Below are 17172 nucleotides of genomic sequence, written 5' to 3'. Positions count from 1 at the left end.
GAACTTAACTATCTCTATATTTAAGTGAACAGGAGGTCTCCGGAATATTTCACTCACTTATCACTATTTATTCAGATGATTCACTTAATTTTCGAATTCTGGGAAATGCATTAAGCCCCAATACCGGAAGACGCGGTAATATTCAGCATGGTTGACTTTGACTTAGTTCCTCAGGCCAGAGTTGGTGTTTAACTCACTAGCTCTGGCGAACATCATGTTCCCTAGACCTGCTTATCAGCATCTACACAGCTCGGTGCTTCTGAGACTCTTTCCTGATGAACCAAGGGAATTTTGTCACCTTCATAGATTTATACATCATCATGTTTTGGTTGTATTTAAATTAAAGTTGCTAATGGTGGCAAATTCGCATGTAATGGCTACATTGACAAATTTATAACAAAGTGTAACACTTGTACTGAAGCAGTTGATCACAAAGCATGCAAAAATCTGTACCGAATAGAGCCATTTATATGTGTTCCTGAATACTCGGTATGTAAAATCTTCCTGGACTTAATACAGGTTCCATGGAATGACTAGTTGCTTTTCGTACTTTTGTCTTTGACGTTTACATTAATCTTGTATATGTTTTGCTTATTTTGCAGTTCAATGAGTGACTACACGAAATCCGAGTCATCCACCAAAGGCGGTCGGAAGGACCCAGAGTCCGCGCCGGCAGCCTCATACTCCGCAACTCTTGTCCCCGGCTTTTGCAACGAAAACCGACGATTCGTCGGCCGATTTTCATTCGGGAGTTTCCGAATATGCAACATGTTGTCGCTATCAGTACATTGGCCCGTCTTTTGGGCGACAGCTTTTCTCCTGATATACTACTTCTTGATGGACTGTCGGTTGTACCAGACGTTGCAACAATGGCCGGGTTCCACCGTGAACGCCACAATTGGTCATTACTCGCCTTTTCGTCCTCTCACCATGAAGTTGCTGATGATGAATCACGGCAACCATTACCTACTCATGCCGCTGGCCGAATACTTCGACGAGTATTCCAAGTTCAGTAAACGCTTTCCGTTCATCACGGCCAATATGGTGAGCTTCAGTCATATTGTGGTGTGCATCGTTGCATTCCGGATGATGTACTCGGACAGTCTGTCGGTTCGGCGCTGGGGCTGCCTTTTGTTTCAGCTGCGCAACTGGCTGGATGCGTTCGACGGTGTTGTGCACCGGTCACATGCCGGAACTCAGTTCAGACTGAAGTCGTACAGGAACACTTCCGGTTACCTCGTGGACGCCATTGCGGATACTTGGAGTGGCTTTATGGAATCTTTGGCCATGTACCTGTTCCTTCTGAAGAATCCTCCTACCAGTAGTTTAGCACGGCTACATATCCTACCCTGGACTAAACCACAAGAGAACGGTCGTGGTCGTAAAGACTTCTCGAAGTGGGAGTTATTTCGGCCGTGTTTAGTTTATGGACTTTTGGTGGCGTTTTCAGGAATCTTTTGGGACAGATACATATCGCATTACAACAATATAATGGAGTATATACCACCGAATGTTTTGCAGAAGGTAAGTCTGAGTGGCATATTTTTTCATCTAGGTGGTCTGAAAAAAACATTCTGAAAAGTAAGAAATTAGATGTATGCGTTTCTTTCCATACACATATTCTGAAAACTATGAAGGTATAATGGCCTTTTTGCACGCACATTCTGAAAAATAGTAAGGTATAATGACTTTCTGCAACGCACATTCAATAATCACAAGGCCAATTCCCAAAACGACGTTTAACACAGATGACCAAAGAACTGAGAAAGTATAGATAGTACGAAGTGTATTTTTTTTCCACACACATTCTTAAAAGTAGGAAGGCATACAGGCATTTTTCCGAACACACGTTCTGAAAATTGGGAAGGCAGGTCTGCCGTTTCGTGAGGACACGAGATCAATGCAGTCCTGACCGTGATAATTGGCTAACCACGTGTTCTCGGGCCTTTCCTGGGAAAACAGTACAGGGTGTGAAAATTACGCTAACTGGATGGAGATCTCTATAACTGTATCACAGCATATTCTTTTGTTGTCGACCAACAGTTCGATTTTTTGCTTTCATTTTGCAGTTTGATAATTCAAGTGAGTGGAAAGCTCTACTTCCATTCTCGTGTTAATTTTCTTAAATACAGGCTATCTTTAACAATATGTATTTATACAGATAAAGGGCCTCCATGGCTCAATTGGTTAGCGCACTAGCGCAGCGTAATGACCTGGGAGCCTCTCACCAATGCCGTCGCTGTGAGTTCAAGTCCAGCTCATGCTGGCTTCCTCTCCGGCCGTACGTGGGAAGGTCTTCCAGCAACCTGCCGATGGTCGTGGGTTTCCCCCGGACTCTGCCCGGTTTCCACCCACCATAATGCTGACCGCCGTCGTATAAGTGAAATATTCTTGAGTACGGCGTAAAACTTCAATCAAATAAATAAATTATACAGATGAAAGGAGTACACATTAAACAAAAATTATATCAAATTGTGATTTGTAACAACAACAACAACAACAAAAAAATCATACGTTAGAAGCCAAGGTTTCAAATCTTTGCTTCGTAGAAAACTACAAATCTTTCACAGATATGGCGTGAACGTTTTTAGATCATACGCGAGAAAGTTCGTCAGTAACTTCTCATACCCAGGCGATGTACCCTCTGAACCCGGTATCTTCCAACAGCAGCACCAACTGCCGTCGAATAAATGAACACATCCTGAGCACGGAATTAAATACAAGTCAATATGTCATTCATTTACAACAACAGACTATACTTACTTTTTTTTATAACATTTTTCTTGTATTTTCTCATACTTTTCATTTATCGGTATCAGATCAGCTTTATATTATAGGTTCTCCGCTTATTGTGCCGTTTCGTCAAGCTTTACCTTTAACAGATTTGTACGGAGACCAGGGCCCATATTTATCAAACGTCTTAAGACTTAAGTCGAACATTCAAACACAGGTACATATAAAACGGTTTGCTCTGGAATGTTTAAAATTTGTACACTGATGCTTTACTGCGGAACAATATACTAACCACAAATTGAGCTTTTTCCAGTTCTGAGTTTGGGATTTTAAGGACTTGCAATTTATAACTTAAATCTTAAGTTTCTTGATAAATACGGGCCCAGGGTTATAACTTGACGTAAAACACCTGTAACAGAATACTTCCGTGGCAAAAGTTGATTGTTTACCCAGGGATCATTCGCCGTGTCGGAATCTGTGCCCGTTAATTACTTCAGCGTCTCAGCTTTGTTTGCTTTTCGGATGAAAAACAGCTTTGAATAGAAATATTTTGTAGGCATATTTAGGCATATGTAGGGGTTATTTTGAGGTTTGCAGGCATCTAACAGAATATGTCTGATGACCTTGGATAAGTGAAAATTGTCGAATTATCAGTTATTTTATTCGTCCGCAAACTGTAGGTGTTTTATTGTTTAAGGTCAATATATTAAACCCGCTTTATTTGGTTACACTGACACCTTCAGACTACGTAGAGCTTTTACCCGACTTTTGCAAAAGCAATGAGTGACCGAAGATTAGCGCGCCAGCGCGGCACAAATACTCAGGAACGTCTCACCAATGCGGTCGCTGTGAGTTGAAGTCCAGCTCATGCTGGTTTCCTCTCCGGTCATGTGTGGGAAGGTTTGCCGGCTACCTGCCAATGGTCGTGGGTTTGCTCCGGTCTCTTGCCGGTTTGCTTATACCATACTGCTGGCCGCCGCCGTATAAATAAACTATTCTTGAGTATTATATACATTTTCCGTTGACAACTATCACCGTTGTCGTCACGACTGAAGATATAGGCTACTTATTTTTAGGACTGACCAATCAGGACCTTACGAAAACTGAAGTTTGTTTTACGCCTGAAGAGTTCTGAGCTGTTTTGTACTGTCTTGTACTGTCTTTTACTGTTTTTTTTTAAATATCTTTGGAAACACCTTAAACTGAATATTAAGAAAAAAACCAAACATTTCATATAGCTTATAACTTGAGTTATTATTACTGAGAATGTATATCTGATACATTGGCAGTGGGATGGCGCACTGACCTAAATTCACGACACCTCTGACATACATACATACGTACATACATATCGTCTGCTGTATGACGTCATCGCCTGTGTGCCTCGTGAAGCAGGGGTCCCTAAGCTGGATGATCTGGATATTTTTCTGACTGATAATGACAGTGTGCAAGTATTAGTCATTCAGTCAGCATCCACTAGTTTCTTTGTTCGTGATTTTTTTTTTGTTATCAGGAGTGGGCGATTGTTGAAATCGCCTATATATCTGCTTTATGCATCACACTTTATCTGTCAAAAATGTGACGGTAACCAGGAGGCGGAGATATTTTTGAGAGCGTTCTAATGACAAATTGCAGCTGCGAAAGGTTTAAATTGTTTTGTGCGGATTCTGCGCAATCTACGTCGTTGACATGACCGTCACTTCCTGTATGCACGTATATTTCAGACAAGAAGCCGTCGAAAATTTAAGTTCTCCCTTCTTTCGCAGCCGTCGTATAAGTGAAATATTCTTGAGTACGGTGTAAAACACCAATCAAATAAATAAATAAATAAGAAAATTAATAAGTGAAGTTATGTATTACACGACTTTGCCAAGTTTCGCCTGTAACGATTGCATTTCAAGTTGCTTGTTTCCGTTTTGAAGTTATGGGGCAAATGAGTTACCCTGGAAAGCGTTAAGTGTTCTGCCTGTCGATGATAATTCACTGTCACACTCCTGCTCTCTTATGATTGCTACATTTGTTGATGATTAATCGGAATATTGTTTATTATGATCGCTATTTTTTCCGTCTCCCCTTTTTTTAACAAGTACAATTGCAACTGTTGTATTTCTTTTTTCTCTAAAGGTTTGCTGAGACCGTTAATCATCGTGATAGGGTACATTATGTTTGTCAATTTAATCTGTTCTGTTTTTTTTGAACGTTTAACCACATAACTCTAGCTACCATAGTTTACTGCTGTTTCTGTCTGCATTTAGTTTAGGCTACTAATAACAGGTTTCCCATGAAAGAAAATCCCTTCACTTGGTTTGTATAGTATTAAAATCTGTCGGCCATTAACATATTGGGGCTTCCGTGATCGAGTGGTAGATAGACAGACAAATAACAAAAGACGCAAAATAAATATTAAGGATAGTAGCCTTACCTTGTTAAAAATATTTAGATAACGAAGAACTCTTTAATGGGTGCATGTAGCATAAAATTCATTTATAGAAATCTAAACACTACAAACATATCCAGTTGTATTTGGTGCTACGGAAATAATTCATTGTTTTTTTTTTAAATTATATACTGTTTTTGTACATTGGTACATGAAAAAAAAATAGAAGTATGGTGGCTGAAGATATTAGGTCTCGATTCCTTTCCCAGTTGATATCCGCTTTTTAAATATTTCATGGGAGTGAGCTGTTTGGATAATTGCAGACAATGCATTCCAGAGTTTAGCTCCTTGATACCGAAGGCTTTGTAGACCACATAACAAAGTGGAACTTCGAACCTACCCCCTTCCCTTCAAACCGTAACACACAGTTTTTTGTGTAAATAGATCTTTTACATACTTTGGTCTAAAGCCGTGAATGGCTTTGTAAACTTCAGTAACTAAAAGCTGTTGTCTATGAACAAATGTGGTTGGTAGTTCGACTTTTACCCAGAGACCCTGATTAGACGAACTTCGGTCATTGAAAACGAGTCCTAGGCCTCGTTCCTGATTTTTTTCTAACTTATCAGAATCGGTTTTCTTAGAATTATGCCAGATAGACGACATTAAGTGAAATTAGAATGAATAAAATCTCTGAAGACCAACATTTTAACTTTGGTGACAACCGCTTTAAAGCGTTTAACTGTGCCGAACCTGAAGTCTAGAGATACACCTAGCAATTTAGCTGTGTTCTCTGAGTAAAGTACTATGTTATCATAAAGATGTAGTTGTTTGCCATTGCCATTGTCAGTCCATTTCTAGATCACGACAGACTTCCTCTGTCGTACTTGCGGTTGCGCTCAGCGTGGTATTATCAGGATAATTTAACAATTTAAATTTCTTAACAAATAAAAAAAAGAACGTTAATGAAGATGTTGAACAATACAGACTCAAGAATGGAGCTTTGTGGAACACCTGAAACCATGGGCCTCCAGGAACTGGATACGTGGTCAGTTTGAACATGCTGGAACCTGTTTGAGATAATCTCCTATTAGTGCAGCACTGTCCCTATGCATACCATAAGCCATCCATTTGTCAATGAGAGAACCATGAGATAGAGAGTCAAACGCTTTTGGACATGTCAATCATCAAAGCCCCGGTAGCATCTCCATTATCTATCGAAAATGTCCAGTCTCCCTCTAGTCTGCTAAGGGTATGCTGTGTGTTGAAACCTTTTCTGAACCCTGCTATATAGGCTAATTAGTGTAGACTAGTAAATGTGCGAAGTCGTTAACTCCAACATCTTAGATAAGGAAGAAAAAATGGTTGTTGGGCGATAATTTGTCTTATCTAAAGGATCACATCTTTGTAGACTGGTCTATCACTTGCGTATTTACAAAAGGAAGGAAATTAATTTGTTTTAACAGCAGTGTTAAATATAACTGCCATTGGTCTTGCTATTACTTGGGCGGCTAATTTGATCAATTTCGATGGAATTTGATCCAACCCTGTCGCTTTTTTGGGTTTCAAGTTTGAAAGAAATTGAGAGGTTTTATAAGAAGAGACTTCTTTAAAGGAAAACGGGATCATATAACGGCTTTTAATGGCTTTTAATGGCTTTTGTACTTGGATGTTGGTGCGGGTAACATCAGAAGCATCATCCTTGGAATCATTTGAGGCGTATTCTATAAAATAATTATTCATTACATTTACAACCGCAGAAGGATCTGATATTAATTCATTTTCGTTAGCAATATATATTCTTTCATCTCTGAAACTACCCTTATAGCTTAAGAATGGCCGAATCGTTGGCCAAAATTTTAAACATGTTTTGTCAGTATCTTAAGAAGACTTTTTTGCAAAGAATTTTACTTGTGGCACTACGACACAGTTTTGTGACCTTATTATACGTAGTATTATAATAACGACACAATAACGAAAGTTCTCATAATTCACTTTATTAGTATATCTGTTGTATGTGTTACGTAACAAGGCTTTTTTCAACACAGTTTTTGTGACATGAGGCAAGTTTATGGCTGGATTTTGTGGATTGATGTGTTTAGTTTTTAAGGGGGCATGTGTATCGCCGATATCTTTAAGCAAATATTCAAACACAAAATACTGGTCATCAACATCCTCAAAAATTTGTCTCCTGACAAGGTGCATTTACTGACATTTTTAATATTAAGATTCTTGTAAGAACGATATGTAACAAATTTTTGTCCAACATTTTTAGCAAACCGACATAAATTAAAAAATGATGTCGCTCAGTTCTATATCAAGAACACAAGATTATTATTTATAAAATACGGTCAATCAACGTGCCCTTTTCGCCTTTAAAGCAGATGGGTGCAAAGATGTCACACAAGTCTCGATGCTCAATATTTTGGTTGCCAACAACACAAAATCTCATACACCGTTGTGACACTGTCACAATGTTTTAAGTAACATTTTATGAAAGGCGTCCAAGCATATTATTTCTTGGACTCTTTACGGAATTACCCTCAACCTTTACTAGATGTGCACCTGATAATCATTAGAAGAACTGTTTTCATAGAGCATGACTATTTCTTTGAATCTGTGCCTACATTTTCCTGATAAACACAACATCTCCTAATCGCAAGTTATCTCGTAGCAGAGGTTTTTATAGGAAATTTATGTAAAGTATGACGTAAAAACCCAAGCATGCATGCATATATTCATGGGTGCGTACATACATACATACATACATGCATGCATACATGCATACATGCATGCATTGATGGGGCCCCCGTGGCTCAGTTGGTTAACGCGCTGGCGCAGCGTGATGACCCAGGAGTCTGTCACCAATGTGGCGCTGTGAGTTCAAGTCCAACTCATGCTGTCTTCCTCTCCGGCCGTACGTGGGAAGGTCTGTCAGAATCCAGCGGATGGTCGTGGGTTTCCCCCGGGCTCTGCCCGGTTTCCACCCACCTTAATGCTGGCCGCCGTCGTATAAGTGAAATATTCTTGAGTACGGCGTAAAACACCAATCAAGTAAATAAATAGATAAACATACATACATACATACATACATACGTATAATTTATTGGACTGCGAGTAAATGATTGACTTTTGACAAGAATGCTGTGATATGTTTAGTTTTGTTCAGTGCCGCTCTAGCCGCTATGCAGAGTCGATATTCTTTTTCCTTGGAAAATTTGTCGTGAAATCATATATAATTTTCTACTTCGGACCTGCTGATATAAGAAAACATCTTAAGGCATCTTCATCTTCAAGGCAGAGATACAGTGCTATATATCAAGATGCAATGTTATTTGTCCAGATGCATCTATTTCTATATCTTCCTTACGGTCGATTAATACATTAATCAATTTGTTTTTCTTTACAGGAGCAACAGTTAGCGCAGATGAAAACATTACGTATGTGGATCTTCATATGGGTGTGGCGGTTAGTGAATGCCCAGGCCTTACTGGACTACGGACTGATCAGTATAGCTCTGGATAAAACATGGGTGAGTCAGATAGACTAATGATATCATGAAACAAGCATGACGTCACAAGAAAACCTACTGTATCGTAACGTGAAAGAATATGCAGGGAGCAACTGGTGTTTTTCTGACTTAAAATTGCGTAGGTCAGAACTCAGAACTTGCCTTGTGTCAATATCTGTGTTTCATGTAGACACACGAGTAAAATGACACAGTTTTGTCAGATTTTACCCCTTTTCCCATAAATAATAGGTAACTTAATCAGCTGTTTTGTTGTGCGACAGGAGTATTAATTTGTGTATGCGGTAGCGCACTGCTGTCGAGTTTGACATTATGTGTTTCGTTTTACACTGTTTTTAACGGAAACCTGGACTTGCGTGGGAAATGCGAGACACCGAAGTCTCCCCTAAGGCAATCAATAACGTCCCTGGAAAATATTGGAGTTAGTTACCATGGTGACTGGTTATTTTATGCGTCACGATTGTCTGCTGAACGAGTAATTAAGTCATTCACTCAGCATCCGCACTCATTTTCCCGTCTGTGATTATCCCGCTAAGAGTAGCTTGTGATCACTCATGGCTTAGCTTAGCTATTGTCTTTGTGAGATCTTCTGAAACCTTTTTTTTGTCACAAAGTGAAATACTTAGGCTGCCACAGAAGTGTACAGGGAGCTTCTTAGGCCAAGTGGTAAAATGTCTACTGTGCATGCAACGCTAAAGCTGTACGGCGGGCTGTGCCTTGTTGCAAAGTTGAGAGAGCGTCTGCCTTGCAAAAGGTATAGCTTGGGGGTTCAGTTCCGAATCGAGTCATACTTATGACTTTTGTATTCCTGCATAATCAGAATTCTGCTGGTGGACTAAGCATCCCCAAGGCCTGGTATCTTTACATCGTTTTAATGTTAATGTATGTTAAATGTCATGACAACACAACATTTTGATTAATTTCACTGATGTCAAATACATTGCAATTAACATCACTGTGTTTTTTTCCCTAATTCTGCTTAAGCCATGGTGCTAGAGCGCGTGTAATGTGCTACTAGTTGTGCATTTACATGAACAGTTAGAATAAAACAATGACTGAGATAAATTGACAAGAGACCGTATTTCACCGGTTAAGTACGACCATTTGCCATATATTACACAGTCGTCACTGCTCTGGTCTTACTCTCTCTACTGTACGTTTTTAATTATATTTAATATTGGTAATTTTTAATACCTCTGTTGGCGCTCAGCATAGAACGAAATATCAAGTACTGGTTGACCCGTTGTCAGTATATTGTGACTCTCTGTTGTCTTTGGCATGGCAGCTCTGTGAGGCGGCTCTGTGAATATGTTCGCATTGGGTTCAGTATACTACAAGGAGACGCCGTCGTAATACGACCGAAATAATGTTAAAAGACATTGTAAACGCCAGTCAATATTCCGGCGGTTCGGTTTTGGCTCTAACCGTTTAGTTTCATGAGGCACATCTCCAGGGGCGGCGTTTCTCCGGACTGGATATCCGGTGTCCTCCGCCCATATGCTTGGCACCGCGCTCTAGCGTCTAAGGGAAGCACAAACTTAACTTGTTATTTTATTCCTTATTTTAAAGAAGACCGCTTAAGTAGAACTCCAAAAGATGATTCATTATGCTTCAAAAGTTCCAGGGGCCTCCGTGGCTCAGTCGGTTAGCGCGCTAGCGCAGCGTAATGACCCAGAAGCCTCTCACCAATGCGGTCGCTGTGAGTTCAAGACCAGCTTATGCTGCCTTCCTCTCCGGCCGTACGTGGGAAGGTCTGCCAGCAACCTGCGGATGGTCGTGGGTTTCCCCCGGGCTGTGCCCGGTTTCCACCCACCATAATGCTGGCCGCCGTCGTATAAGTGAAATATTCTTGAGTACGGCGTAAAACACCAATCAAAAAAAAAAAAAAAAAAAAAAAAAAAAAAAAAAAAAAAAAAAAATCAAAAGTTCCTTGATTTTTTGCTTAACAGTTCGTTGACGTGTGAAGTATCTGAACAGTTTGTTGACGAGCACAGAGTGTGGACATTTGTACTGACGTGTGCAGTATCTGAACAGTTTGTTGTCGTGTGCTATTTGAACAGTTTGTTGTCGTACTCTCTGCCTGAGCAGTTCGTTGTCGTGTGCTGTACCTGAACAGTTTGTTGTCGTGTGCTGTGCCTGAACAGTTCGTTGTTGTGTGCTGTACTTTAACAGTTTGTTGATGAACACTCTATCTGAAGCGTTTGTTGACATGTAATAGGTCTGGTTATTTGTGCATGTGGACATTTTGGTGATAAAGTCTATACCCTTTCTATGTTTTCAGTCCTTTATCCACATAATGCAGTACTTCGGTTGGCCGTTTTTAATCATCTTCTGTATGGCCACAGAAATCCAACTAGCTGAGGTAAGTAAAATTAGCATTTTAAAGGTATGATTCTCAACCGAGACGAATTATGTTCATTAAACCTAACTTGACTGGCATAGAATGCTTGAATACGCGGTTGCTGCACCACAACAATGATTATTGGTTTATTTCTTTGGTGTACTCAAAGAATTTCACTTTCACTTCTACATTGGCGGCCAATTTCATGGGCGCATGGAGGAAACCGGAGTGCCCGACTTAACTTGAAGCTTCTGAAATAAGGAGAACGTTTTCCGTGAGACCTTCTTTCTGTCCTGATTTCTGAAAGCTTGGAAAAGTTATTGAATGCGCGAGAGCTCAAATCGAGTGAACAGATATGCTCTAGATGGAGGAGGATAAATCGATTTCCTGCATTAGAATAATGAAGTCAGGGAATCAGAGATTATTGAAAATTCCCTGTCAGAGAATGAGTTTTAAACCAGGTCTTGTGTAACCTGACGATTGAAATGGAAGTACACACCATGTTGGGTACAACCAGGTGTTCACGACCCGGCGCTTGCCATAGGGGTTTTAGACTAGAAATTAACTATTTAGGCTAGTACTGTATGCGACCGCAGTTTACAACTCTGACTAATCATCATGTTATAACGAGAAAATGTTAAAAGGGACGGTAAACTTTAAATACAATGAAATCAACAGAAAAAACAAAAACGATGCAGAAAAAAAAGAACTGTTATCTGGGGAGCTCCAAGTGCAATCATTGTTAGAACAGAAGTAGACCGCATGGTGTGATTTATAGTTGACAACTCTGTTACAGGTTCAGGGTGCCGTTATGGGAACCTTATAGTGTTGTTCGAGATCGGAGAAACTGCAGAAGGAATTCCATACATACAAAGAAGAACCACAAGCCTGTTTCAGTCTTCCCTACGTGTCGTCTTCCATACCGTGTGTTATTGTGTTTTAAACCTTTCATAATGGGGAATTATACTGCATTTATTTTTACAGACTATTTGACTGACGGACTAACCGACTGTCAGACTGACTGATTGAGTCGCCACTGTTACCTACACAGTTTACGGACTTGCACTGCAGTGTTGGACTGCATGTGCATTAAGTGTTGGTTTGCCCGACCAGACATCTGCGGCCGGTTTCATGTGATCTCCCTTTTCATAACAGTCCTATTAGTCTTAGTCCTGGTTTAAAACCACCGAGATTTTTCTGTGGAATTGCCCCCTCTCCCCCCACCCACCGAACCACAACAACAACAACATATCGGGATACCCCATAAGGTGCTGTATTGAAACTCTTATCTGGTCATTTACAGAGGTTTAGTTTCTACCAGTCCTGTGCCGACAATTCTGTGTCACGTCTTCCATTGTCATTTATAGAGTATTAATTGAACAAAATGCTTATTGTCTTTATCCCACCTTAAGATTTGCGGTTTCGTTTTCATTTAAAAAAAATTTGTAATGTATTTCACAAATAGTCAACAAGGTGACATATATACATGAACTGAAAACTGTTCTTTTAAGATCACAGTTGTTTGACTGAATTCCGCTAATTACTGTAATTTCGATATCAGGTACTAAGTGAATAATTTAAGTGGCTTCCAATTTGTTAAATGTCAGGTATTATTGCCTACAACTTACAGGGTAGGTGCTGCTCTCTACGCTCGATTTACATCACTGCCAGACAGGTTTAGCCTTTAGATCCCGTTGGGCGCACATGGGCTTGTTCAGGCTTAGCCTTTAGATCCCGTTGGGCGCACATGGGCTTGTTCAGGCTTAGCCTTTAGATCCTGTTGGGCGCACATGGGCTTGTTCAGGCTTAGCCTTTAGATCCCGTTCGGCACACATGGGCTTGTTCTGGGTTAGCCTTTAGATCCCGTTGGGCACACATGGGCTTGTTCAGGCTTAGCCTTTAGATCCCGTTCGGCACACATGAGTTTGTTCAGGCTTAGCCTTTAGATCCCGTTCGGCACACATGGGCTTGTTCAGGCTTAGCCTTTAGATCCTGTTCGGCACACATGGGTTTGTTCAGGCTTAGCCTTTAGATCCCGTTCGCCGCACATGGGTTTGTTCAGTCTTAGCCTTTAGATCCCATTGGGCGCACATGGGCTTGTTCAGGCTTAGCCTTTAGATCCCGTTCGGCGCACATGGGTTTGTTCAGGCTTAGCCTTTAGACCCAGTTCGGCACACATGGGCTTGTTCAGGCTTAGCCTTATAATTGATGTCCTCGCGCGGACGGCCCTATAATCAGCATTCAGCAAAACATTATTTCAGGTGTCCGTGTGGATCAAGTACTAAGGGAAAGGAAGCTTGATACGAAGTTCTGTTTTTTTCTGAAATCACCGCCTGCCTCATCACCGTTACCCCAGTAACCGTGGTGGTGTTCAAGATTTCTGTACAACCTGAGGTTGTGGTGGGAGTGATGTAAAGGGAGTGTAGAGAATTTGCGCGTGCGCTCGAAGGAACGTTACACTATTAGCATCTAGCTGACTTCATTTTCTACTGTGTTAATGGCTGTTTATATAACGTACATATGTAGCTGTTTCAACTTGGGCCCCTATTTAGTAAGCAGTTTGAGGGTTAAGCCATAAATTGTATGTCCTCAAAAAGCCAGACTCAGAACAAACTCAAATTCTGGTTAACACATGATTTTGCAGTAAAGAATCAGTGTACAAATTTCAAACAATCTAAAGCGAAATATTTTAGTTGTAGCTGTGTTTGAATCTTTGACTTCTCTTAAGACATTTGATAAATACAGGCCGAGATCTTGAAATATGCTTCTAACTCGTTGAAGGTGTTTATAGTACATACACTCTAATGAGACACGTCTTCCACATTACCACGAGCAATCTCAGATGGTTTGTTGCTTTCTTCTGGACGTCGAATTTACAGAGAGGTCTTGTGAAAGTTAGTGGACTCTTCCATTTTTATAAGCAGTGGACTGTGCCTCTTCCCTAATAGCATCTTCATAATTTCAAGGCATTTACTCCACGTCATTGTCGGATTAAGTTAGTGGGGAACCGCTAACATTTTTATTTAGGGCCTAACAGTAAAAGCAAAATATACATGAATACTCAAAGATAAATTATTCATTAGTTCATTAGTATTGCTGTAAAGCCAAGCAATGCCATAAATGCGAGACCCTTGGAAATGAGGGGCCCTCAGCATAAGCTACTTTTGCTACCGAGTTAGTCAGACACTTCTCCAAGACCTTTAGTTGTATGGTACGAAATGGTTGTGGAGATGTCACCATAGTGATTCCTATATGAACATGTTGAAGAACGGAAATATTCGTCGTTTAAGTATCCTAATTTAGTCCGATAAAATGAGATGGTGCTGTGCATCGAGAATCATGAACAACCAATGTTTGGCCAAAGAGATACCTTCGGACAGGTCCCCTCTGATATACCCAAAGCGTTTCTGATGTTTATATTTTATACATATACTCATTATTATGCAAGCAACATTTGTCTCCTTGTTAACATTTTGAACTGTCTTTTATTTAAAAATGTTAATATTTCAGTTTGATCCAAATTTTCGTCAATGTGAACGTTGTAGCCATATTACGCTGTTGCAATATACGTGGACTGTTGTTTTATGCGAACATAGGACTCAAAGTAATTTACCTATATTCATTCATTAAAGGATACATGAAAAGGAACTATAAAACAAAGATTATGCTTCTGTGCCAAATGAAGAAATTATGCCCCTGAATTTTTGTTAAAAAATCATTTTCGGGGTATTTTTTTTACACCTGTTAATTATCCCTCTATATTATGCATATTCCATCAACAGTCGGATGTTTTCAGAAATTACGTCATCGTTGATCGTGCTCGGACCTCGGTGAACACCCCGAAGTGCCCCGTTCCCGGTGAACCGTACACAGGCACTGCATGGCTTCTTCGGACTAGCTGTATAGGGTTCCTACACCCGCCCCCATTAGGTCTGTTCCCCACACCCCCGCTCCCGTTCTGTCTGTCCCCCACAGATCTCTTTTTTTTAAAACAGGTATCATTGTTGCCGTCACCGCTGCAAGCTCCCCACCACTCCCCAAAGTGAAAGTTGAAACATTTTTTGCACTGTTATATGTTAGTGCACATGATAATCTGCACATTAAGAAATAAAACCAAAGCGTTTCACGTATCCTTTAAGGAATGTTCTATACTCTCAGTGATTTTTTTGACCCACTGGTACAGATAAAATATCTTTGATGGAGGTTCTGTTCTTGCGTTGTCTTAATACTCTTTCATTAAGTTTCAATTTTGTCGCATGCAGTTTTAAATCACTACTAACTCTTAGGACTTGGGTACTTTGATAAGCAGTGGGCCGAGATCCTAACTTGTTGGAGGGAATATTTTAGAAGATAACCATTCCATGGTCAACGAAGTCATACGCTGTAATCCTGCTTCTGAATTTATTTATTTATTTATTTGGTTAGTGTCTTACGCCGTACTCAAGAATATTTCACTTATACGACGGCGGCCAGCATCAGGTGCGGGGAAACCGGGTCATTACGCTACGCTAGCGCGCTAACCAGCTACGCCACGGAGGCCCCCCTCCTGCTTTTGAAAGAAATATCTGTAACACTAAATGTGCGCTCTGTTGGGAGATTTTGCCGTCTTTTGGGGGATATGTCGCTTCCAAAGTGTATGTGGTTAATGTATTCGGAAACTGGGAGTCGCCAATCGAACAATTAAAGTTTTGTGAGAAAAACACACTGATTTTTTTTTTTGATTGGTGTTTTACGCCGTACTCAAGAATATTTCACTTATACGACGGCGGCCAGCATTATGGTGGGTGGAAACCGGGCACAGCCCGGGGGAAACCCACGACCATCCGCAGGTTGCTGGCATACCTTCCCACTAAAAACACACAATTAGGATGATAGATCGAAGTATATATACTGAATTTTTCCCCCCACTCAATTCCTATTGAAAAGCTGATCTTTTGACTGCTAAGGTGCTAGGGGACGATAATCATCTGGTTCATCTGACGTCACTGGTTTCGAATCCTGTGTTGTCATCACATTCAATAAACAATGACATGAAATCAGTGCAAAATCATAAGGAATGCCATATGAAAGTCTGACTGACGAGAGAGTTGGAAGACATTAGATAGGAAGATGTGGGCTCTGATTAAAATTTTGGCCGAATAACTGATGCCGGCACTGAAATTTTCAAAACTTGCGAGAGTTGACGCCCTTGTCTTTCGAAACTTAGGGATCTGAGCGTCGAAACAGACATTCGTGTGCCAGCCGTCAACCAGTACGGACGTTCCAGGTCAATAATCACAAGCCCAATTCCCAAAACAACGTATTACGCAAACCATAAAACAACCAAGGAAGAATATATGTAAGTACGAAAATAGGATGCAATCATGCAAAGAGTAGCAGTCCACAGTTTTATTTGACGAGCAAGATATGTTCTAGGCGACTGAGTGAAATCAGTATTCAAATCGTGTATCATGCTAGAATACAGAAAAGTTGTCGAAAATAAAATATGTATCTCAGTTGCGCTTTGATTGCAACTGTTCGTACATCCAACGTGGCGATCCAATTCAACACGATGAATATACCGCCCTAGCTTCGGATTAAGTGGAATTAGACATAATCATGAATCGGAGCGCCACAAATTCTGGACGCTCCGTCCATATTTACTTACAACAGAATTATATTCATTGTAAAACTTAAAGTGAAGGCGTTTGATGGAATAACCTTGACACACCAGGTTTTGCAGTAGTAGCTTGTGACGTACACTGAGATCGTCACACAACACACGGGAAACATTCGAAATGACGAGCATCTACGAGACTTTGCCGTGATCTAGACAACGGTGTACGGAGATGTCTGGTTAAGTTACTGTGAGCAATGGATTTACTAGTTTATTGTGAGGAATGGTTCAGCCGCTTGGACAGTTCAGTCACTCAGGACTCATTCCTGAAACATGGTCCACTCACTATTTTCAAGTGCTTCTTCTATAAACAGCGATATTTCTTTTTGAAATAACTTGACCGAAACTGTGTCCACATTGGAATTTGGCAACGGGCTGGGATAAATAATGATGGAGACACTGCATACCGTTGCCATGGTACTATTGTCCTTTAACTGCTCAATTCATTTTATTTATTTATTTGTCTGGTGTTTCACGCCGTATTCAAGAATATTTCACTTACACGACGGTGGGAGGAAACCGGTTAGAGCCCGGGGAAA

At 40.5% G+C, this 17172-nt stretch overlaps 1 protein-coding gene across 1 annotated transcript in view; it reads left to right on the top strand.

The window, feature by feature from the left end:
* The window catches only part of LOC135472419 (ceramide phosphoethanolamine synthase-like), a 44332-nt gene extending 29135 nt beyond the window's left edge, over positions 1–15197 (top strand). The window contains exons 3-6 of the mRNA XM_064751917.1: positions 603–1524; positions 8517–8639; positions 10918–10998; positions 11774–15197. Coding sequence (XP_064607987.1) covers positions 607–1524; positions 8517–8639; positions 10918–10998; positions 11774–11803 — 1152 coding nt within the window. The 5' untranslated portion in view covers positions 603–606 and the 3' untranslated portion in view covers positions 11804–15197. The remainder of the gene's footprint in view (positions 1–602; positions 1525–8516; positions 8640–10917; positions 10999–11773) is intronic.
* The last annotated feature ends 1975 nt before the right edge of the window (positions 15198–17172 follow it).

The sequence above is a fragment of the Liolophura sinensis genome, chromosome 8, assembly GCF_032854445.1.
Source record: "Liolophura sinensis isolate JHLJ2023 chromosome 8, CUHK_Ljap_v2, whole genome shotgun sequence".
Classification (NCBI taxonomy): domain Eukaryota; kingdom Metazoa; phylum Mollusca; class Polyplacophora; order Chitonida; family Chitonidae; genus Liolophura; species Liolophura sinensis.
The sequence above is the reverse complement of the archived record's forward strand: the minus strand, read 5'-3'. Positions and strand labels throughout refer to the sequence as shown.